At 41.6% G+C, this 16,588-nt stretch overlaps 1 protein-coding gene across 2 annotated transcripts in view; it reads left to right on the forward strand.

Moving 5' to 3' along the window:
* ADCY9 (adenylate cyclase 9) overlaps positions 1 to 16,588 on the forward strand; it is a 131,081-nt gene that overhangs the window by 44,140 nt on the left and 70,353 nt on the right. For both annotated transcript variants that reach the window (XM_075010352.1, XM_075010353.1), the window contains exon 2: positions 16,404 to 16,576. In XM_075010352.1, the coding sequence (XP_074866453.1) occupies positions 16,404 to 16,576 (173 nt within the window). The remainder of the gene's footprint in view (positions 1 to 16,403; positions 16,577 to 16,588) is intronic.

Here is a 16,588-nt window from a genome sequence, read left to right on the forward strand (position 1 = left end):
AAGCCATCAAGTACAGCCCCCCTGCCCTAAGCAGGACCAAACCCATCAGATCAGCCCAGCCAGGGCTTTGTCGAGGCAGGACTTAAATACCTCCAGGGATGGAGACTCCACTGCTTCCCTGGGTAGACCATTCCAATGCTTCACCACCCTCCTAGTGAAAAAGTTTTTCCTAATGTTCAACCTGGACCTTCCCAACTGCAACTTGAGACCATTGTTCTGTGTTCTGCCATCCGTGACCAATGTGTATAGCCTCTATCCAGCCTCTTTGCAACCTCCATTCAGTAGTTGAAGGCTGTTATCAAGTCCCTCTTCAGTCTTCTCTTCTGCAGACTAAACAGTCCCAATTCCCTCAACCTTTCTTCATAAGTCATATGCTCCAGCCTCCTAATTATTTTGGTCACCCTCCACTGGGCCCTCTCCAGTGTATCCACATCCTTCCTATAATTGGGGGCCCAGAACTGGACACACTACTGCAGATGCAGCCTCACCAAAGCCGAATAGAAGGGCATTTAGAGATGGTGCATAAGCAATAATAATAGTTGCCTGTTCGTTTTTGGCAGGCTTCGAGCAGAGAGTCATGAGATGCTCTTTGATGCTGGGACAGGGACTTCAGACAGGATATTTGTCACTTTATTTTTGGTGGCAAATCCTACTCTGTGAATCAGTTTTCCTTCCTTTGGGGTTCTTTTCCAGAAAAAATATCAGAGAGGTAGTCAAGTTAGTCTGTATCTTCAAAAATAAAAAGAAGTCCTGTGGCACCTTATAGACTAGCAGAAATTTTGGAGCATAAGCTTTCATGGTCAAAGACCCACTTTGTCAGATGCATGAGTGGGAGGTTCCAGAGGAGGGTTTCAAGAGGGAGTCTCAGTCAAGGAGAGGACCAGAGTTGACAAGGTCTGTTTGGTCACGAAAAATGTCTACTCTCCTCCTTCTCTTAGCTATCCTTCTTCTAGTCTATGTGTTTCTGCCAGGGCAGCGATATCAATGTTGAATCATTGAGGCTCGTGGGCGATAATTGTCATGCATCTGTTGGGTCGCTCACTCTCTGGGTTGTCCGTTAGAGTCTGAATATTCCATGTTCCAAAATTTACTGTTTGATTTCAACTACATGGAGGGTGAACCCACTGGACACGGTTATTTAGTCAGGGGGCTGAGGTGGACTATGTATAGGGCACTTTTTGTAGCCCCTTCCCCATGTGGGGTTAGCAGAGTGCATCCTAAATAGGGCTGTTCAGTTGTGGATGCAGCATCCTGACTGTTCTACCACCTCAGTCCTTAGAATGGAACAACTGATGCACACATCCACCGCCTACATGCTAGTTCATGACTAAAAGCTTCCAGATTTCACAATCCTGCTCCTTTCACCATTCACCGGTTGCTGTAGGAATTAAGTTTAGGAGAGTAGCACACAAGGGAAGATGCCTGTGCGTGACTTCTTTTAACATGGGGGGAATGGTGCACTACAGCCACCACACGGTTCTTGATGGATAGAAAACTCAGGTCCAATGGTGTGGAATCCGTGAGAACTGGGAGTCTCCTGTCCACTGCAGCCTTCATCTGCCTTCACAGCCACTGTAGTATTTCTTTTGCTATCCTCCACCTGTTCTGCTGTTGAGGTCTTTTAAGATCGTTCTTTGTCTGGTCCCTCCCCCTTGATCTTGCCACCATGGGTGAACCTGCTGGGAGCACGAGACTACCCTGTGGCATCGCTCTCAGGTTCATTGGAACACACAAGCCCGCTCACTACAAGGTGACGATCCCGAGAGTAGGAACAAGTCATGTATATGTATCTTAAAACAGCAAAATAGAAGCATGTAATGCCCTATAGTCAGCATTTCTCAAACTGGAGGTCACAAGACTAATGTCATGCTGGTGGGGTCGCAGTATTGTGACAATTGTTTCTACATTACCTTCAGAGATGGACCACTAGAGAGTAGCTGCCTGGATGCCTAGTACTGGAGGCAACACCTCCACCAACAGCAGCACAGATGTAAGGTGAGAGGTACACCACACCCTTGCACTCTTATTTTTGCACTGCTGCTGGTGGCGGGGTTGCCATCAGAGCTGGACAGCTAGAGGCTGGTGGTTGCTGGCCAGGTGCCCAGCTCTCAGGGCAGTGCAAAAGTAAGGAAGGTAGTACCACAACCCTCCTAAAATAGCTTTGCTATTCCTTTTAGGTCATGACCCCCAGTTTGTATATTTTTGTACAGTTTTACCCGGTTCAGATTTGACCTCTAGTCTGGACTTCCATAGTTTGACAACACCTGTGGTCCAGCACCCAAGGGTGCTCCTGGGCTGGATCACTCATGGGGGACTGGAATGGGCAACTCCTCCCCCAGCCTCCCTGAGCTTCTGGAGTGCCCCAGCTAGCTCGTTTGCAGTGCTCAAGCTCAGGGAGGGAGCGGAAGGAGTGTGGATGAGGAATGTTCAGAGAGAGGAGGCAGGATGCCTGCGCAGTCATGTGGCAGGGAGCTCAGTGCACTCCAAAGGGTCTGGAATTGACTGAGGGGGAACTTGGGCAGGGGGCCGCTCTGGGGGCAGAGTCGCTGTAGAGCTGTGCATCCCCATGGCTGGTGGTGGGGGCTGGGAGTATAGTCCCGCAGCCATGAGGCTCAGGTTATTTCTGCCAGGGCTGCACTCCCAATCCCCAGCTGCTGGACTACTTGCCATCCTTCCACTCCTTGAGTGCCCACCCCCATCCTTATTCAGTCAGTGCCAGCCCTTCTCTGGCCTCTGGAGCAGGCCTCTGCAGCCAGCAGTGCTGGACCTCCCCATGTCCAGCAGATTCCCTGGTTTGGGACTGCTCAGGTCCTGAGGGCACCGACTAGAGAGGCATAAAAAACAGTGTAGTGTAAAATTACCCAAAGGACCAGATTTTATAGTTTCTGATGTATTTTTCACAGCCTTGAATTTGGCAGGTCTCTACTCATGCCTGTGGCTCTGTGTGCTCCCATTTCCCCTTCTACCACATGCCAGACACTCCATGTCTTCCATTATCCCCAGTGTCCCCTTTTCACCCTAACAAGGTTCACAGTCTCTCCTCATCACAGGGTTCTGGGCCCCTTGCTTCCTGGGAGGACTTGTATGCCCTGGAGTCTGTGTGCATGTATCTACTCTTGTACCAGGGTTCTTTATTTCCCCTTCCCCACTCTATGCCAAGGGCTCTGTATGTGCTTCCCACTCATCTTCCCTCTTTAGATATTATTAATTTAAAAACTGACTACTTTGATCCATAGACAATTACTGAAGTGGTTGAAATTGATAAATCTGCTAACTAAATGCAGGTGGTTCATATGTTGTCCCTTCCCCCTCCCAACTTCTCCCAGTATCTTCTTCTGGTTTTCTAATGTTACCAAAATCTACAGGATTCTGCCCACCAAGCCTGGAACATTCCCTGAAATTTGAAACTGATCAGATGAAGCATTCTGAAGTCGTCAGTTTACATCCAATAACACGAATGCCATGAAGTTTTGGGCCTTGTTTTCAGTTGGGTCTTATTTGTGAATAAAACTTCTTTGTGTTAAGCCATGTTGAAGTTTTTTACTATGTTGTTAAAAAAAAAAAATATATTGAATTCCTGCACTGTTAACCTCTGAACAGTTGTGTGTAATTATTTACTTTCAGCTAACCTTGCAGAAGAAAAAAATTTAAAAATGCTACATAAGGAGGATTTTTTAAAAAAAGTATGACTTGTGAATATGTTGTGTTTCATTGATAAAAATGTTTCTGGATCTGAGTTAATTTAATAAAAATAATGGTAATTTTACATTACTCCTTTATAAATCAGTCTCAAATAGGTACGCATTGTCTTTCCAACATATGAAGTACTGAAGACCTATTGAAGTTTCTGATCATTTAGAATATTTATCAACAGATTATTCAGGATTGTTACATATGTAAAATATGATGACGCTTATGTTGATAAAGTGAAATCAGAGTTCTCTTAAACAGCAGTTGGGCCTCACTGAAAACAAAGTTCCCCTTCACAGTTGAAAACACTGAAGTACTCTTACACCCACAAATTTTATCATCTGATCGACAAAATCTGTGTGTTGACAGATGGGAGATCTCTGCTAGTGTAAACTGCAGCAGAATTGTGTCTCTCTCTAAACTGGCTGAGAATTTGGCCCACTAATTTACATATACATTGCTTTTGCATGCCAAGTACTTTTCTGTGCTCACTAGTAATACTTTTCTGCCTTAGGGAAGTTTGAAATTTAACCAACTAGTTATTTGCAGCAAGTCTGAAAATGTTTGTGCCAAGGATGAGCAAACTCCTAAATATCTGTTAGCCTATAAAGTGCCACAAGACTTCATGTTGTTCTTGAAGCTACAGACCAACACGGCTACGTCTCTGATACCCTGACAAATGTAGACCATGAACTGATTGAAGAGGTAGTAGTCTTCTTGTGTTGGACTCGCATTTGGTTTGTCATGAAACAGACTGACTGAACTGCCAGGTTTATTATACAGAGTGCAGAGAATAACGATACAATTTGTAGAATAATTGATTTTGGAGCAGCAGAAGTATTTCTTGAACACAGCTCCGCTATATGTCATGAATGGAGGTGTTTCTACTTGTTTGGCTGGTAGCTATCTTGGTTTCTTCCCTGGACCTAAAACATGGCGGTGAGTGTCCACACTAGATCCATCTTGCATTTGTTGTGTGGACTGCTTTGGGGATTAACTCATCTTCATATACAGGAGCAAGCCAAAGAAACTTGACAAAAATCTCCTATTCAGTGAATGAATAGTTATCACTGAACTCACCTAGCAGTTCAGAAATTATTACATAATGTCAGTCAAACCATTTTGAGTGACATGGGACAATTTAAATGAGATTTAAGAGTATTTTTAGTATGCAGATTGCTATTTTCGTGCATGAAAGAATTAATTAGATGGTTGTTATGAATACATTTAATGCGTATGTTCTTTTTAAGTGAAAAAGAAAATGTTAGTCAGTAAGTGACTGTAGTGAATGACAAATTATTAAGATGGATTTTGATACAGGGTGTTAGTCAATGAACAATCCTAAGGTCACCCAGTTTTAAAACTGAATATCTGGATAGGAGTAATCTGAGAGCTTGCTTTGATTCAGTTTGCTGGGAGCACCAGGGAGCATGGAGCCAACTAAATGCCCTCTCCCATCTTCCTCCTGCCTTACTGTCATTTGCATGTCTCCCCACCTCCATCCCTCTCCTATACCCTCCCTCTTGCCCATCCCATCCCCTTCCTGCACCTTACTCCCAGCCAGACCCCCAGAGCCTCCCCCCACACTCTGCCTGCTTCTGCACCCAACCTGCAGCCCAGCCCCACCCTTGTTACACGCACAATTTTTTTTATTCCTTCCACATTTCAGGGACACACACACCTTTACCCAATCCGAAGGCTCAAGGCATGACCCTATTAATTTAAACTCCCACTCTTACTCAATTCCTAGGGCTCAGAGTGTAATTCCCTGTGGGTATGCAGGATCTGTGCCACTGAAAAAGCCTTATACAGTAATATTCTTGTTCTCTAGGTATATACAATTACCAAGAAAGCTGAATACATGCTAAGTGCATAGTATAGTGTCATGCTCACCCAGCCTGATAAAGGCAGGCAGACTTCCGCTGTTGGGACAAAGTCAGTCTCTGGATGCAGGTTGGTGCTGGTGCTGGTTTGTCTGGCAGTTCTGGTTGGTGGGGGTGTGTCCTCCCAGGTTCTTCCCTTAAGGTGTTCCTTCTGTCTTTCTTCTTCTGTCCTTCCTTCTTTCTGCTGTTTTCCTTCTTGGATTCCAGTTTAAGTAACAGTTTAATTAACACTTGGTCTCAATAGAGATCTCAATTATCTCATGCATTGCAAGGACTGTGTTTTCCTTTCTTTGGTATTTGTAATGATCTTAGGCAAGACTGTTAGTATCTCTCTCCCTCCCACTCCCCCTTCAATACAGTGTTTCTGAGTGTGCAGAACTACAGTACATAACTTCTGTTATAACTGATAATTTTCCCACCTCCAATATGAGAACAAGAAGGATCTGGGCAGTTTCACATTTGTCGTTCAGAATCTCATAGGAGCAGTGATACCATCAAGAATAATGTCCATTTCATGCTCCTGGTGCTGCGGTTTGCAAAAGTTCTGAATAACATTTGAGGCAGGCACTTGAATTATTTACAGGGGAGGAGGGCTTAAAAAGCAGTGTGTGTGACAGATACAGTAATGAACCTCTTACCATAAACCAGAACTAAATAGAAGGTGGAATATTTAGACATGGGTAAGATTCTCTCTTCATTTGCAATTTACTGGAGGACGGGATGATTCAGGCCGCTGGTGGTGTGCTCTACTATATTTACACCACACTCTTTGAGGCTTTTTATTGGTATTGATGTTATTTTGTATATAGAATCTGACTTAACAATAATGGTTGTACAAAACAAACAATGGTCCGACAAGTATTATTTGTATGTTGAAGATTTTGTCAATAGCATACGCAGAACTATAAATGTCCAAAGGGCTTTACAAAGCATCAGGCATGATATTGACGTATAATACAAGTGCAACATCAGTTCTGCTTGGCTACAAAAGAGAAATTGAGTTTAATAAACGTGTTCATGACACTTACATAATTACTAATAATGAAGAAAATACAGAAATTAGTATTGCTCTATTTCATGTTGTTAAAATGTGTTATGTCTGTTTAGAAGATGAGGTGATGAGCTGCATCTTCACAATTTTGCAGGAGAGTGTTTTTGTCCCTAAACCAGTTATTAATAAGTCTTAAATAACTAGATACAGAGTATCAGAGCCTGGCTAATATTCCAAGCACATTTCTTAGGGAATATGGCTGGGTGTGTGTAGGTAATAGTAACTTCTCTTTACTAACTCATAAAAAGTATTCAAATAAATTAGAGTACTTAATCAATAAATTAAGTGCTCAAATAGTCCTGAGACATGCTGTTGATGGATGAGAAAATGCTGACCTTATTCTCTACTTTGGAAAACAGCATGTTAAAAATACAGGAGCCGTACGTGGATATGGGAGTGGTCTCTGTGTTAAAAATGATTTTGTTTGCTTTGATCGTCTTTCTGGGTTTTTGTTTTCATTTAGCAGAAAAAGCTTATATAATCTTGTTAATGCTATTCTTTCAGTTAATGACATTTTACTCAAACTAATGTGAACCTGTGGATAGTGGTTTAATTTCAAGAAACTTTTGTATTGTTTAGAATCTGACACCATTCCAAAGAACTATTTTAAGGCTCTTTGCAAAATGCAAAGGTCAATAAGTGTGTCTAAGATACTGCAGTGGCAATAAATGTTTATGGAGAAAAGCTGACTTATGTATTGCACTGGACCTTAGATATAATTAAAACTTGGATGATAAGTAGAACTGTACACTAGTAGTTTTGCCAAAGTACTTCCACGCCTTTTCAAACAGTCCTTTATCCCACTGCGTTCTTGTATTACAAAAGTGACAGGTTAACACAAACATTTAATATGCAAAGAGTTATCCACTACTGAAATAAGGTTTGAATGTGCAATCTGTAGTTTTAGAAGTTACTAATGTATGTGTAGAAGTTGTGATAGAAAGGGCAGAGATTCCTTGCATGTAATAAGTGACGACATGTAGACGTTTTGAGAATATATTTTTACTCAAACCCATGTAAAATATTGTCTTTCAATGTATTTGTTGCTTGGTGGGTTACATAAAATATAGCTTTACTGTGAGAAAGGATTAGTAAAAACGGCCACCTTTTTATTCAACAGATTGTCTTTCTTTACATAATTCAGTCAGTTCTCATTTAAAACAAAATTACAGCTTTTTACTCTTGCTATAGCTGCAAAGCCAACATATCAAATAATGAGCAGACTTTTGTGTCTGTCCAGAATTGTTTATTAAACTCCCAGTCAATTACTCCTATTTAAGGTTTCTGAAAGCAGTGTAAGTTGCATAGGTGTCACTCAAGACATAATTAGAAGTCAATAGCGTAATTTGAAAGGCCAATTTGGTATGCAGGATCTCCATTAACAGTAATACACATGATGGAAAGACCTCAGCTTTAGCGTGGCTCTGTCAAGACACAGAAATTGCACAATTTAAGAAAATAGATTACTAAATTGATTTAGTTAAATTGCTGCATCCCCATTCTGTAGATACTCTTCAGTTTGTGTGCCTAACATTGACTTAATTCAGTTTAGGAAATGTCTAAGTATGTCTTAAATATGTTAAAGTTCTATTCAGTATCTTCATCAATGATTTACACAGCGGCAAAGACAGTACGCTTATCAAGTTTGCAGATGATTCCAAGGTGGGAGGGTTTGAAGAGCTTTGGAGGATAAGGTCAGAATTCAAAATCATATGGATAAATTGGAGAATGATCTGAGACAAATAGGATGAAGTTCATTCAGGGCAAATGGAAAGGACTCCACTTAGGGAGGAACAATCAGTTTCACATTTACAAAATAGGAAGTGACTCCCTAGGATGCAATACTACAGAAAGGGATCTAGGGCTGCTTCTACACATGCCATCTCCTGTCGGAGGTGACATGGTAATGAGGCAATTCAAAGCAGGCTAATGAGGCACTAACATGCATGTTCAGCACCTCATTAGCATAATGGTGGCCACACATTTCAAAGTGCAGACTTCAAATTGAAGATTGGCAGTGTAGATGGAGGCAGCTTTGAAATAAGCACCCCACTTCAACATTCCCTTACTCCCATAAAACTAGATTGGAGTGAGGCAAGGTTGAACTGGGGTGCTTATTTTGAAGCAGCTCCCACCTACACTGTCAATGTGCAATTCCAAGTCTGTACTTTGAAATTCACAAGGCCGCTATTATGTTAATGAGGTGCTGAATATGCATGTTAGCGCCGCATTAGCCTCCTTCAAATTGCCTCATTACCATGCCACCTCTGATGGGAGGTAGCAAGTGTAGAAGCAGCCTTGGGGTCATAGTGGATCACAAGCTTAAGTATGAGTCAACAGCGTGACACTGTTCCAAAAAAAGCAAACGTGATTCTGGGATGCATTAACAGGAGTGTTGTGAGCAAGACGTGAGAGGTCATTCTTCCGCTTTACTGTGTGCTGATTAAGCCTCAGTTGGAGTATTGTGTCCAGCTCTGAGCACAGCATTGTAGGAAAGAGATGGAGAAATTGGAGAGAATCTAGAGAAGAGCAGCTAAAATGAGTAAAGTTCTAGAAAATACGAACTATGAGAGAGATTAAAAGAATTCAGTGTGTTTAGTTTGGAAAAGAGGACAGAGCAGACATAATCATAGCTTTCAAGTACCTAAAAGGGTTTTACATGGAGGAGGGAGGACTGGGGATTAGTAGATGGGTGGAGGTTATCAGAGCCACCCATGGTGGTGAGGGTGATGCTGCTGTGGGCTTCCACTGTCCAGGGCAGCACTCCTCATCCAGTGACTCCTCCTGAGAGGGAAGTGTCTTGGGCTGCATGCTTATTGGGTGGAGGCTGGGGCTCTGAAGGCTGCGCCCTGTCTTCTGCTACCCCCACAGCCTGCAGTCTGGGGCAGCACTCAGTGGGCAGCCCCAGCCTGCTGCTGTCCCCTCGGCCTGCAGCTTCTCCAGTCTGTCTTTGCTTGAACTAGTGGCTGCCCTGTCCTGCAGCTTGTTGGGGGCGGGGCACTATTCTGTGAGCTGACCCCCTGTCTCCAGCTGCCCGTTCTCCCCCCAGCCCTGCACAGTGGGGAGGGGCTAGGCTCCAGGGGTCAAACTTCCAGCTGCCCACCCCACCATCCAGCCTGCAGACTGCTAGGGGGAGAACCAGGCTCCAGGGTTGGATATGCTTCCCCAACTATTCTCCCCACCCATGGTGGTCTGCTGTCTGTCTGAAGCAGGGTGTCGGCGGGTGGAGGGTCAGGCTTTGATAGGATGCTCCCCTCCAGCTGTCTGCTGTAGTCTGCAAGCTAGAGAGAGAGATGATACATGTAATGTAATGTGTGTAATTGCGTGATACCATAACTTCTTGACTATTACAATAAAGTACCAGGATATTTTTCCTTACCTCCTTTGATACACATTATATGTATAGATAGATACACATCTTGCAGAACTGGAAGGGACCTTGGGAGGTCATCAAGTCCAGTCCCCTGCCCTCTTGTCAGGATCAAGCATCACCCATGACAGATTTTTTTTTTTTTAAATTTATTTGTCCCAGACCCCTGAATGGCCTCATGGATTGAGCTGACAACCCTGGGTTTAGCAGGCCCATGCTCAAACTACTGAGCTATACCTTCCAATCCCCACCCCACCTGTGTGATAATTTAGCTGGTTCATATAATTTTCCATTGATGAAATGACAGCCTATAACTTACATTGTTCAGCTGTTCTGGACAGTGCAAGATCAAAGAACACTAGAACTAGAAAGAACCTCGGGAGGTCATCTGCTCTTTCAGACTTGTACAACATGAAGAGAAATGGGGGCACTGGAACACCTTGAATAGTAGGGGTTCTGAGAGCCATTGAACCAAACTGTAAACCCTTTATACGATACAAACCCCCTCAAGCCATCAGGTGCTGCAGCACCCTAGGTCCAGACAAGTGAAGGAGACATCTTCTATCTTTCAAAGATAGTTGCAGAAGGTGCCCATTTCTTTAAAAACAACAAGCAATCCTTTGGCATCTTAGAGACTAACAAATATATTAGGTCATGAGCTTTGATGGGTGAAACCTAGTAAATCTGTTGGCCTTTAAACTGCCAAAGGATTGTTTATTGTTTTGGAAGCTACAGACTAACACAGCTACTCCTTCAAGACTTTTTCCCCATTTCTTTAGATAATAAAGGGGACCTCCTGTATAAGTTGCCCCATTGTATGTTGTTCTGCACTCACGTCGCTGACAAGTTGAGAGCAAAGATGTAGCAATTCCCCGCTCTTACGTAGTGATGCTGCGATTTAAAATTCGCAGCCACCATGTTAGTTACGTAATGTACTAGAATCCTCAATGCAGCTTCTTCCGCCCAGCGTTCACTTGTTGTGACTAGCTTCTAGTGGTTCAACATGAATTCTGTGCCATCGTTCCTTGTACTGTACTGTACTGTATGTATTTGCCCTCCGTCAACCATGAGCTAGCATAGCACAAGCACAATTGAAGGCGCCAAGGGAAAGAAACAATGCAGTAGTATTGTGTTAAACACTAAATTGGATACTATAGATCATAGTAAAAAGGGTGAACATGCGGTTGACATTGCCTGCACTCTTACCTTGCCTGTGACGAGGGTTCGTACAATAGCGAAGAATACTTCTCAAATTGAAAGCAAGGGTAAACATACTTTGAAGCAGTCTGAGGTAAAAAGAATGAGGTAAAAACTGAGATAATGAAGAGAATGGAACATTTGCTGGCATTATGGATCGAGGATCTCCATAAGCAGAACACGCCAATCAGATTAGCCCTCATTCAAAAGAAGGCTTTAAGATCATATGAAGATAAAAAAAAAAGCCATTGGGAGAGAAGTCTACTTCAAATGAAAAGCCCTTCAAGGCTGCCCCAGGATGGTTTCACTGTTTCCAAAAAAGGTATAGTTTCAAAAACATAAAGATTCAGGGTGATGCAGCCAGTGCTGATGCAGATGCTACAGAAACTTTTGCTGATGAACTTGTACAAGTCACTGAAGAAGGTGGCTATGATTTTAAGCAGGGTTTTAACGTTGGTAACACTGGCTATATTGGAAGTGCATGACGTCTTGGACACATATTTCTGCAAAGGAGAATACTGCTCCTGGTTTCAAAGCCGCAAAAGATAGACTTACTCTCCTTTTAGGGGGGCAACGCCAATGAAGATAAGAAATTAAAGCCATTGCTAGTTTATTGTAGTGAAAATCCAAGAGCATTGACGAATGTAGTAAAATCTCGCCTCCGTATTATCTGGAAATCTCACTGCAGGCTTGGATTATGAGGCAAATATTCCATGAGTGCTTCATCAATTATTTTGTCCCTGAAATGAAAGACTACTGCAAGAAATATAATTTAATGTTCAAGATTCTGCTCATATTAGACAATGCCAGTGCCCATGACCTTGATTTTGAACAGCTGTGTCCTGAGGTTAAGGTTGTTTTCATGCCACCAAGAAGAACATCATTGCTGCAGCCTATGGACCAGGGTGTGATTGCAACGTTCAAGGCCTATGACTTGAGAGAGACGTTCTGCAAACTCATAGCTGACACTGATGGTGACGAAAAACCCACAGTCCTGGAATTCTGGAAAAAATTCAGCATTTATGACTGTATTGTTGTTTGGTGCCACCTTGGATGAAGTTTCTAGCCACCTAATTAACTGTTCCTGGAAAAAAATATGTCCTGCTGCAATCCATACCTTCCTTGGCTTCGATGGTATGTCAGGTGTTCATGATGAAATAGCGAAACTGGCAAAGGAAGCAGGCTTCAATGAAGTGGAAGCTGAGGATGTTAATAAGTTGTTGGAGTCTCATCATTTGCCTCTGAGCAATGATGATCTGGTAGAGTTGGATATGCGTGGTTTTGAAGAAGAAACTACATCTGACAGTGAAGAAGAAGGCGATTCTGAACAGAAAGCAGTCTTCACAAGTCAATCTCTAAAGGACATGTTTGACCATGTTGAACAACCAGTAGAAATCATTCAAAGAAGTGAGAGTATTTTTGGCCACTCATCAATGGTGGTTAGCAGCATTAGAAAATCTATGGTTTTCTACCGAGAAATGTTAAAAGCAAAGCAAAATGCAGGAAAGCAGACAACCCTTGATTCTTTCTTTAAAAAGAAAAGGAAGCAGACTTTCCCCGATCAACTTGAAGCAGGACCTTCTGGGTGTTAAGGGAAATGAATGTTTGATGTAATGATTTCTTACGTTAAAAATGTTCTAATTCACACTGAAGCAGGACCCTCTGAGTTTTAAGGTTAAAGTGAATGTTTTAAAGTTAAAATTAATTTTTTGATTTTATGAATTTTTACATTAAAATGTTGTAATGCATGCTGAATCAGGACCCTCTGGGTTTTAAGGTTAAAATCATTTAAATTGTATCTTTGAATTTTTACGTTAAAAATGCTTTAATGCATAGTGTATTTGTTCTGTTGCTAACAGACATTAAAACAAGAAAACAACTTAAAGGGCTCAGTCCCTATCCCAATGTGTTTACATGCATTTTTATTGAAGAAAATTCCCCATCATAAGTCATTTGGGTGCTTTTACCTCCGGTGAGGTCCCTAACCCCCTGTATTTACACACATTCCTATGGGGGAAAATTCCCCTTTATATATTGTTTCGCTGTACAGTGCGACTTTGCGGTCCCTAACCATGCTGCATAAAGGGGACCCGCGTAGTATAGTATGTAAATGAGAGCAGGTTGTTCTTTCAGTTACATGTGCAATATCTGATATACGGAGTAACAGATTTTCAAATATTTAACATCCCAGTTAGCTCTCTGTGAGAGAGTTTCCCCTGTGTTAATATAAAGAGATAAAATAAGCTGTTGGATAAGGCTTGCTAATGTTGATTTTCACAGTAAAATCACATTAAATGGCATTGTTTTAAACTGTGAATTGGGGTATATTTGGTAGAGAAGAAATGAACTGAAAATTGGGTAGGAATTTTTTAAATAGAAAGGGTTTTGAGAGTTCTTTTATGAATGTAATAGTGCAAGCATGTGGTAGAATTTTCTTTACTATAATGGACTGGTTCCTGCATGCTGTGTTAGGCAGCAAGATATACAAATCATGCACCAAATGCCTTCTGTGCTGCACATAAAATAGCAGCCTTGCCCCCTGTTGGTAGCAGATTAATTTAATACTTCTACAGTATTTAACCGATTAAGCCTGCTGTGGGTTGATTGGTCTAAATATTTTAGGTATTCTGTCCTTTTTATTTCTTTCATGTGACAAAATATAGATTGTAGTTACTTGCTAGGGGTGCGGCGAAAGAAAAAGGTGCCTTTTTATAATGAACTTGAGAGAGTTTGGTCAATTTATCAGTCATAAGAAATAATACCTTTTATAAAATGAACAAGCATTATCATCTTCTATTAAAAATTAATTAGCTTGAAAGCAGAACCTCTCTTGCTAAGCAGTTTAATAGGAATCATTGCAGATATAGCAGAGAATGTATTACTTAGTTAGAATAGCAGAGACTTAATAACAAAAACCATAAAAATAAATATGTGGAAAAGGTCAATGAGGAATGTACTATGATTATTAAAGATCTGAAAATACTTTTTGTTAGTTTTTAAATAATGACATGAATTATACTAGTATTATTCCTTAAGGTTCCCTTCTTAGGGACAGTAAATCAGCTATTTAAATAAATGTAGAACCTGGAACTAAAGCATAAGAGACAAAGCCGTGTGTGAGAATACTTTTTGAGGCCAAATGCTGCAAAAATGGCTTTTGGTTAGTAGGGTTTGCCACATATAGGAAGTACGAAGGGTGGAGTGGGGATAGAGAGAGGAATCACAATCCACTGTGCTTAAGGGTTGCAGAAAATTGCTTTTCCAAATAAATTTTCAGTTACTGCGGTACAGTCTTCCCTTTTTTGTTTGGATGCAGAACTCAAACTGGAGATAATTTTATTTACATAACATGCATATGCAAGTGTTGTGAACAAGCCCAAATGTGAACAGTAACAGAGAGGTAGCTGTGTGTGTTTGTACTTCAGCAAAACAAAACAGCAGAAATGTAGCACTTTAAAGACTAACAAAATCATTTATTTGGTGATGAGCTTTCTGTCCCTCGAAATGTCATCAGTGAATACATCATTTTGTTAGTCTTTAAAGGGCTACATTTAAGCTCAAATGTGTATATCGTATTTGTTTCTGTTCTGCTGTAAAAAACAGAATAGTATGCTGGCTTAGCACAAAAAGAAAAGAGGGAGCAGCAACATATTTTAAAGGGGGTGGGAGGAGCTTTGGACAGGAAGGTAATAAATGAGCCCAACAACTTTAAGGGAAAAATAAGGATGAGAGTAAATTTCAGTGGATAGGTGAGTTCATGCTGCAGATCTCCCATAGTAAAAGTGTAATTGTTTTCTGACTGATGACTGGGATGATTTCCTTAAAACAGCGGCAGGCAAGTAAGTGCCTTTCAATGCAAGTCTCCAGGTCTCCCCACAGTCAAGTGAACATGGAGTTGTAATAATGAAGTCATTATCACAAGTAGATTTAGTAATACAGAGGTTCTCAAATTTAACTGCATCAATGACCCCTTTTGACCAAAAAAAAAAATTATGACACGACCACTGGGGTGAGGACCAAAGCCTGAGCCTGCCTGAGCCCCACCACCCCAACTGAATCTTTGGTCAAGTGCTCAGCTTATATAGGCCACACTGGGTATGACTGAAGTTTAAATCGGCGTAACCGTGTTAGCATTATTCAAGTTAGCATGGCTAGTGAATATGTGGCAAAAGGAACCCCAGCAAGTAACAGCGCAAGTACATGCCCTGAGTTCTGGACAGGATTGTGCAGCCTGTACTGAAGCCCATGCTGCCACATCTTCACCACTATTTTTGGACTTGCTAGCTAGATTTAAGATACCTTCAATAAGTTGCAAGCACATCTTCATTTACAGTTTTGATATACCCTAGTTACTTTCACACAACTTTTGGGTGTTCACGAAGCCAAAGGGAGTTAAGCACCCAGCCATGTCCCTAAGAACACTCCAGAATTAGGTTAACACGAGGTAGATCAAGCTGGCCTTACTTTGTGTCTACACTTTTATTTCTCAGCTGTTGAGTGTAACATGACTGCTACACTGACTTGAAAACTCCACCTCCACAAGTAGTGTGGAGTCAATGCTAGTATAGTTAGGTCAGTGCAGTGTCAGTGTAGACATGGTGTTACTTACATTACTGTTGTTGGCTTTCAGAAGTCATCTCACAAAGCCCCATGCTGTCAGTTTAATCAGTGGGAGTGCTTTTGGCGAAGATACATGCTGCCAACACATGGAGCAAAGCATGGGCATGCAAGTGATGTAATTACTGTGGTGGCTGTGTTCCGATGTAAGTTAGAGCAATATATTTTTGTACTGTAAACGTGCCCTTAGTATCTATGAAAAGGTCATAAGTATTTTTCAACGCCCACTGGGGAATCAGTTTCAGAGCTTGGATTGGAATTTTGAAGTTCCTGACTTCTAGTCCCAAGCATAGGCCAGCGCTGTGCCTGAATGAGTACCAGAGGGAAAACAAAGTATCTGTTTGGATTTCCCAGCATTGTGTATTTCCAGTCAGAAGAGAAAAGTACCTCCCAACACCTTAAAGTTAATAATGTCCATGTTTTTGAGCTTTGTGTACAATGATAGTTATTTCTACTATATCATTGAGTCTTGATATTCATTAGGTGTGGAAATCTGTTATCCATATTGTATATCTAAGAAATCAAAGAATGAAAAACTAAGAATTGCTTCTGTAATGACTTTCTAATTATGTGATTATTTTTTTCCCCCCCACAGGTTTGAAGACTTACCTGATATCTGGTCAGAAGGTGAAGGAGTCTCACTGCAGCTGTTCACAGGCTTTGGCTCCAGGCCTGGAGGCAGGAGATGGAACTAAGATACAGGGAGCATCATCAGCTGAGAATATTGGTGATTTGACAAAGACTCTCAAACACTCAGAGAAACCCAAGGTTAGGGTTGGC

The sequence above is a fragment of the Carettochelys insculpta genome, chromosome 16, assembly GCF_033958435.1.
Source record: "Carettochelys insculpta isolate YL-2023 chromosome 16, ASM3395843v1, whole genome shotgun sequence".
NCBI lineage: Eukaryota > Metazoa > Chordata > Testudines > Carettochelyidae > Carettochelys > Carettochelys insculpta.